At 41.3% G+C, this 8,466-nt stretch overlaps 1 protein-coding gene across 4 annotated transcripts; it reads right to left on the reverse strand.

Moving 5' to 3' along the window:
- Positions 1 to 774: 774 nt before the first annotated feature.
- LOC109742160 (DEAD-box ATP-dependent RNA helicase 8) lies at positions 775 to 8,052 on the reverse strand. 4 transcript variants are annotated; one of them, XM_020301244.4, is made up of 11 exons: positions 7,540 to 8,040; positions 6,477 to 6,537; positions 5,571 to 5,805; positions 5,190 to 5,428; positions 3,454 to 3,705; positions 3,171 to 3,351; positions 2,554 to 2,642; positions 2,182 to 2,255; positions 1,947 to 2,099; positions 909 to 1,267; positions 775 to 836 (listed from the first exon to the last, which is right to left on the reverse strand). In XM_020301244.4, the coding sequence occupies exons 1-9, from the start codon at positions 7,845 to 7,847 to the stop codon at positions 2,021 to 2,023; spliced, it is 1,518 nt and encodes a 505-aa protein (XP_020156833.1). In that variant the 5' UTR covers positions 7,848 to 8,040; the 3' UTR covers positions 775 to 836; positions 909 to 1,267; positions 1,947 to 2,020. The 4 variants fall into 4 exon arrangements, with proteins under 4 accessions (XP_020156833.1, XP_073364931.1, XP_020156832.1 ...); XM_073508830.1 differs by having other exon boundaries at positions 3,146 to 3,351; positions 7,540 to 8,032; XM_020301243.4 differs by having other exon boundaries at positions 775 to 1,267; positions 7,540 to 8,052.
- Between the last annotated feature and the right edge of the window lie 414 nt (positions 8,053 to 8,466).

The following is an 8,466-nucleotide window of genomic DNA, read 5'->3' on the forward strand; positions in this document are numbered from 1 at the left end:
ACACATCACCTCCTCTTTGATATTCATGCACAAAGCTACCTCGCTTATGTACTACTCTCTCCGTTCATAAATATAAAATATAAGATGTTTTGAATATTTTAATATAGACTACATACAACTTGAAATGAGTGATTAAACACACTAAAACGTGTCTATATACACCATCTGAGTCACAAAAAGTTGAAACATCTTATACTCCTATAAAGAAAATGGTAATCTAAACGCTCTTATATTTCTTTACGGAGGGAGTATTTGTGAACACAGGAAGTATATGTTAAATATATTGCCAACCCTTTTCCGTTAAATCGAAACTTTGGACTAATTGGTTGAAGCATGAATTGAATACTATATGCCCGTCTCCTTTTAGCAGGGTTTCACGGAGGCAGGGGCAGAGATTATACAAATTTCGCCAGAACCAAGGAAAATCATCCAACATCCAGAATTTGTTTCTTTGGATGGCAGACAGAACTTCATCCTGTGCTCAGCACATAATCAACCAGCCATCTCCCATTTCCAGTGTGGCATTGGGGCCGCAAGGACTGGACAAGCCACTTGTCATACTTCGATAGATCACAAATGCATCCAGCAAGACATAGTAGCAATGAGTTCTGGTACGCTTGCCCAAAAAGAGTTGCTGAAATATGATCATTGGAGAAGCATCGGCAAATATATATATTCCACAGAATATAAAGGTTCAACTTGAATTGCCAGTACATCCGCCTCCGCTTGAAAGCAAGCGGCCAGAACAAGAACATCGGATGGCACATTCTCATGTAGAGAGCGAATGAAACAGAAATCTTGAAGCGAACAAACACTCTTTGTACACCAATTCGAATCTAGGAATTACAAATGTGGCACATCAGAATGCATACGCAAATACAAAAGCACTAGAATTGTACGGTTCATACCCCTAGATCTTGACACAGATACGTCGTGACAGCTTGGCCCAGGTGGAATGATCCATCTGCGCATGCCAAGGTCACGCAACTCAAAGAAATACCAGTGTAAAAATGCCCTGTACAAAAAGCTAGCCAGCCAATACATTTGTCAAAAGAAAAAGAGATCTTTCAGTTTTAGGGAAAACAGTCTCGGAACAGGCACCTGGTTAGCAACATTAACTATTGTCAGTGATGGCAAGTTTTAGCTTAGCCATGATACATCCGCCCACGTGGTCCGATGGAAATTAGACGAGCTAGCTACACTTTCACCTGTCCCATAGCGCCCCAAAACAACTTAAGATACACCATAAAGATCACGTAAATGAAACCTGCATCGTAAATAGAAGGCAATCAACTGGAGAACTCGATAAAGTAGAGCAAGCTGTTGCAAACACACGGCTGAAGTTATGGCACAATCAATGCCCGGAATCCCGTTGCAACATCAATCGAGATCAGTTGATAAAACAAGTAGTAATCAGTATAACACAAAATACTTCAGAAAAAGCAATTCTGTATGACAAAACAGAATGATAAATTATCAGGAGTATTCGCACCAATACTCTAGTAAATCAATTAATCAAAGTACAAAACTTTCTTAATAGAGTAATATTTTATAGCGTACAAGTGCATGTTGAACCAGTACTCTTAATGCTCCCCCAATAAATTTTGGAAAATTGTGTTACTATGAAGAACGTGATCCTGTGTTTCAGTCCCTATATCTGCTATATGAAGTGGATCATGATTGGAAAAATATCAACAGCCACAATACTTATTTTGAAGAGAAAATGATACTTCCCTCCATTCACAATTATAAGATGTTTTGGATATTTCAATATGGACTACATACGGACTGAAATGAGTGAACAAACACACTAAGACGTGTCTACATACATCCAATTCAGAAAACAGTTGGAACATCTTATATTTATGAACGGAGGGAGCAGTCCACAGGAGGCAGATGCACTACATGCAGTGATGCAAAAGAAATAAAGAAATAAGCAAACATACCTGATGAGCTGCTATTTACATAAGTTGTCTTATAACTTCCAGGGTGGGGCATATAAGATTAATCTTCCAGATAACTATTGGCAGTATATCGTCCGGTCTATCTGAGGAGGTATGGGTTTTATCTCAGTTCCAAGCTCCTGCTCAATCCGATACCTGTGCGCGGCAAAAAAAAGGTCATGGCAGAAAAAAGGGGTGATAGGAAAAAACTATAGCAGTCCTGTAAACAATTGCATACAAGTTAAAACGATCCTCGTAGGTGATCAGATTCACAGCCAGGCCAAGGTGGCCAAATCTCCCAGATCTACCAACCTGCAAGTGAAAAATATATTTTTCAATGCAATTTTAAACACAGAAACAAGTCGACATCTTGCCAATTTGCCATCGAAATTCACCATGTTAAAAAAGATGCTAATAAGGATATAACATTACACTCCTGAACTCCTGATAGGAAAGATGTGTTCATTTTCCAATTTCCATATCTACTAAAATGGAAATGTCTTTGATATCATCTTAGTAGAGGATTATTCAGCTAACAACTACATGCATCATTAGAACTAATCATAGCCTGAACACCAAAATATAAATGCCAATTCATTAAACTGCATACCCTGTGGAGATAGGTTTCAGCGGTCTTGGGGAAATCAAAATTGATAACAACATTAACAGCTTGGATATCTATTCCCCTTGTAAAAAGATCTGCAAAGGAAAAATACGAAAGGTTAGAAAAAGGAGACCAAATGACCCACCCAGCTTGATAAAAAAAATGTCAAAACTAATAAATCATTAACCATAAGTATTAATTAATTAATAAAAATGCAAAGAGCAGTGAAACTTCAATTTTATTCTAAAAGCTAGAATACTATTGATTTCTAAACCACATGCTATTGTAAGGTCTATTGAACATTTCTTCCATTAGATGCAAACAGATCAAATAATCACTAATGTAATGTGCATTGAACAAGTCAGATACTAACTACATGTGCTGACTTCTACACTAAGTGGCTCCACAAGAAAAAACATTTCTTCACTGTAGAAACTGCATTGTATTTGGACCACAAGCAAGCAAGCTGTGAATAGCCTAAACTTCAATGCCAGTAAGGCAATAAATAAGGCCTACAGTTCAGAAAGGTATAGAGTACTAAATAAATAAATGGCCACAGAATAATGTCCTTCAGCCAAAAAAGAAAGGCAGCACCTACGAAGGTAAAAGGTATAGTTCCATGCCTGTACACACAAGGTTCCTGCATGCGCCATTACGGAAATCATGGAATACTCTATTACGATGATCCTGCAGCATTTTAGCATGGATGTAGAAGCAAGAGTAACCAAGCTCTGTGATCTTCTTCGCCAGTAGTTCAACACGATTTACGGAGTTACAGAATATTATAGATTGATTAATTTGCAGCTGTATCGAGATGGAAATTGGAGAAATTAGTTACAGATTGCGACCAGTCACAAAACGTGACTAAACATGTAGGAATCAACTAAAAGATTTCATGGGAAAAACCTTGGAAAAAAGAGTGTTCAGACAATGGACTTTCTGCCTTTCTTCAACAAAGGCGTAGAACTGGGTAATTCCCTTCAGTGTAAGTTCGTCCATAAGATTAATAACATAGGGTTTAGGCAGATATTTGTCCTTGAAAGCCTTGACAGTCACAGGGAATGTTGCAGAGAACATCAGAATCTGTCGACTCGATGGAAGGTATCGAATTAACTGCTCCACGGAAGGTTGGAACTCAGGAGAAAGAAGCTTGTCTGCCTACAGGAAAAAACAATATTTCTTGTAAGAACATGTTGTTATTAAAGGACAAATCTACAGCTGCACCACCAATTTAAATTAACCTTCTGAAGTTGTTTATTTCACGAATCCATACACCATACATAATAGTACAAAATGAGATTAAATATACTCCCACTGATCATATTTTTTTCCGTTTTCTATCTATGTGAGCTTTGTGAGAGTGTTTACCCAGGGAACTATAGCCGAGAAGCCTTTGATTATACAACACAAGTTGGTCTGCCTTTGATCATAAGTCCCACAGGATTTTTTTATTCAATATGAAAATAACTGGCTAGGCCCCTCACATTAAAACAGATTGCAAGTTACCCTTAAGACCCTCTGGAAATCGTTTAGGCCCTTCACAGACGCTGCTTAGCCAGCAAGTCCTCCCCACCAGGCAGCAAGCCCACACAACGAGCAACTACCACCATTGGCTCTCGTGTGCACAACCCTCACCTTCTATCTCGCTCACTCACCCAAGACAGAACCGCGCACCAGCAAATACCTAGAGGCAGCGATCCGGACTTGCTGCTGTAGACCTGACTTCGACAACGATGAGCATGCCACAAAGATCATGCATGGGCAGGTCAAGTCAGCGGACCATGTCATGCGTCACGAGGGGGTGGCAAGACTCTGCACCATCACCTACTCACTAAATACTACAAATCCAAAGAGGCAAACCAGACCTAGAGCCACGGCTCTCCCCTGCGTCAGGCCAGTGCCACATCCCTTTCCCTCATCGGCTCCGTACTACGGCTTGGCGCTGCTTACCTTTGTGCTCGGCTGCTTCTAAAAGTTCAAGCTGCCTCCTCCTTCCTCATTCAACTTTGGTCTTTGACCAATCAATAGAGAAATAGATTCATATAGGTTGGAGCAGATTTAGAGGAAGGGGTGACAGAGACGACCTGGGAGAACTCTGGACAGAGCAAACCCTCAAGAGAACTCACTCATGTCTTTCAGCAGTGCCTGGCAGGGAGCAAAGCTAAAAAGGGGCAAACTGTACATTTTTCATATGCACCTTAAATGGATAACTAAATTGGTTTTTGTAAAAATCCCCTGTAGGGCATGTAGGACAAATCATCAGGTGGACAACCAACTTAAGGGCATGATCAAATGCAGACCAACTTAGGGTTTATTATCAAAGGCCAACCTTCAGGACATATTGTCGGCATCGATGCTCTCCACGTAAAAAGGCAATTTATTAATCCAGTTAGTCTGGAATGGAGAAGTGATAATCTATCTCATGAACTAGCAACAAACAATTTTAAGGTGGAGAACAAATCTGCTGATATACATTCCTATTTCATTTTCCCTCTGTGAAATGTAGTGTTTTGTAAAATAGATTAAAAAAAGCAGTGGTAGAATGCCATGCCAAAAAGGTTCTTTACGAAAGGTCTTTGAAAGACAAAGTGTGCCCTAATATACAATACAAGCAATGCCAACTACAACAAGTCTTCAAATACCTCATCCATAATAAGCATTGAACAGTCCTTCAGAATGCAAATGCCTTTCTTCGTAAGGTCCAAAACACGACCAGGCGTCCCCACAAGTAAATGCACAGGTTGATAAAGACGGACAATATCATCCTTTAGGCTTGTTCCTCCAGTAGTGACCATGACTTGAATCTTCAAGTGTTTCCCAAGTTCCTTGCAGACTTGTGATGTTTGTAAAGCCAATTCCCTCGTGGGGACCAATATAACAACTGAATATAAGAAACAAAAGGTAAGGGTGATATGATCAATTCGAATATGCTTATGTTTGATCGTTGCATAATTTTAGAAACTCTATGTACATAATTTCACGAATTCCATGTGCAAAACAACAGTTACTAGTCCAGAAGAAACCTTGAATAGCATTTTTGTCTTGATCAATCTTCTCTAGCGCAGGTATACAAAATGCAGCAGTCTTGCCGGTTCCATTTTTTGCTCTTGCAAGAATGTCGCTGCCGGTTAATGCAATAGGAATGCTTTCTTCTTGGATAGGAGACGGTCTTTCAAATCCTTTCTCATATATGCCCATAAGAAGTTCACGCTTCAGAAAATAGTCTTCAAATTCGTTTCCCTTAGTTGCAGTGACATCCTGTGCAGAGAAAAATGAAGAAAAAGAAGACACTAACTTAGCAGGAGAATGTGAACATAAGCAACAAATAATAATGCTACAAGATAAGCTAAACTTGACATTTAACTCGCCCAATAAGGTATTTCGGAAAGAAGGTAGAGGAGTCTTGACAAGTTGAACATTCTAAAAGAGAACTTATTTTGCTACATGGATTGTGCTGTTGTGTGACTATTGAGGGCAAACTATATGATGAACTCAAATGCCGCATGCGAGATTCAAATCTGCAGCAAGATTTAGCAAATAATAACTATTAAATATGATGATTTTCCTTTATGTGTCGAATCTGAACTGTAGAACATAAAGTGGAACAGGGTAGCCTCCCAAGAATGACCAAGTAGGAGTGTATGACTGGCTTGTTCCCCAAACCAAGAACACTATCAGCTGCCTTTTCCTTCCACGAGCAATACCGAATAGTAATCTTCTAATACTAATATCTGACTGCGATGTGCTTGGACATTAAAAGTTATTATTGGAACCTAGTTCTATTTCTAACTTATGACAACCAGAACGTTAAAACAAAACACGTAAAGCAAGACAATAGCTCATGCAAAAATATAACATTGCATGCCAAATCTTTACAAGAATGAGAGCAGCACTTGACAAGAAAAAAGTAAATATTAGCATAAAAATACCTCGGTCTGGTAGCGTGTATCTGGAGGTGGAAGCTTCAATTGGGCCTTCCAGTCTTGCGAACTGCAAAAGTATAACTTAAGCTACTACCAATATCTAGGGTATATCATCTACGTTGGAAGAACAGTTCAACAGTGGTTCTTTTCTACTTAGGGGAACCATATTTGTGGACAACTATGTTAGGAACCTCCTGAAAATGTACATCCAGGATATTCACTTCAAAAGACCGCTTTATATGCCTTTCCAACCACCAAATCACAAAATGCCACATCCGACTGTTGTTTGGATGTGATGCAGGAAAAAAAATGCAGGAACTGTAGACACAAAGAGAAGAAAACATGAGATAGGACCTCATGTTTGGTTTCCTTCAAAATTCCTATGGAATGCCTCATTCCAGAAGAATTTCGAAGGAATGTAGGATTGCAATTCCTGTTCCAAATGGTACCAAAGGAACTTTTCTTATAGAAATCATATCCTCTAAAATCCCTACATTTTCCCTCTGTTCCAAACAGGGACTTAGCATCGATCGAAGAAACTAATTAGACACATCAATCATCCATGTGGCCGTCATCATGGACCACAAAATAGCCATTAATTCGCCCAATGCAGTAGCCCTACCATATATTCAGTACACAACATCCACAGCTGCACATAGCCTCCAAAACATGCTCACGAGCACGATCTGTTAGTTGCTCAGCAGTTATCTGAAAACAGTCAAATAACACTGAACTACTCCAAGAGAATCCCAGAAGATGCCATGCTTGGCCCCAGGGATTAATACAGAATGCCCAGGGGCAAGCGTCGTGTGTAACGCTGTACACATAATTCATGCTTGGAGACTGTAATCACCTTATCCAGCAGCACTAGTCCACTAAAAACACAGAAACACTCACAGCGTTACCACCAAACGTACACGAGTTTCGCCCATGCTGCACTTTCAGCCTATCTAAACCCCGGGTCCTAACCAGTAGCACACAACTATCCCAAGTCAACGAATCAAATCAATATATGAGCATTTCGAACCAATACCAAACAATAGGCAAAGCCTTTCCGCGCCTCTCTTACCTCAAATCGGCGTCATCGGCGGCAGCCGGCGCGTGGTGCTCGCTGGCTCTGGCGGCGCCCGAGGCGGCCTCGCCAGCGGTCTGATTCCGCCGAAGCCACTGCTGATGCTGAAGCTGCTGGCTGTGGTGCTGCGAGTGCTGCGACTGCCGCTGCATGTACTGCTGCGGGTGCCCCTGCGCCTGCTGCGGCGAAGGCGGCGACGGCTGCTGGTGATGCTGCTGCGTCGGCGGCGGGCCACGGCCGTGGTAGTTAGGATTCCCGCCGCGGCCGTTGCCGATGCCGGGAGGGTGCCTCGCCCGCTGATCCATCGCTTCAAGGAGCCCCGGAGCTTCTCCGGGATCGAACCAAAAATGGTTGTGCAGAGCGAGGAGAGCTCCGGCTGTCGGATAGATCCGGCCGGGTGCTATGATTTGGAGGGACGGCTCGAGGGGCGTTGGTCGGTAGAATTGGGGAATTTGCGGGGGGCGATTTCTAAACTTTGCCCCTCCGTTCCGTTCTGGCGAGGCGAGGGAGAGGGTGGGGCAGGGTAGGATGACGGCGAATTGGGATTGGTGGAGAGCTAAAATTACGAGACTGACCTTGACAGTGCCCGGCCATTTACACGTTTTTTGTTGACATTTTTCTTATATTTACACGTTTTTTTGTTGACATTTTTGTTATATTTACACGTTTCCATTGCTTCTTTAGTTCTTTCGCATGCCTTTGATTTTACCTTTTCTGTATTTAGTGCTGGTACCACATTGCGGGCTAAAATTCTCGGAACAAGGGGAAAGGAATGTGGATTATGGTCCATCGGAAATAGAAATAGGGTCGCATCAATATTCAAAATTTTCTTTTGAGCAAAAGGATTTGCACCGATTTTCATTAATAGAAATCATGAAGAGATTCTCTACTAGCTAAGGCCTCCATTGGTTTGCATGGATTTTG

Source organism: Aegilops tauschii, chromosome 2, assembly GCF_002575655.3.
Source record: "Aegilops tauschii subsp. strangulata cultivar AL8/78 chromosome 2, Aet v6.0, whole genome shotgun sequence".
Classification (NCBI taxonomy): domain Eukaryota; kingdom Viridiplantae; phylum Streptophyta; class Magnoliopsida; order Poales; family Poaceae; genus Aegilops; species Aegilops tauschii.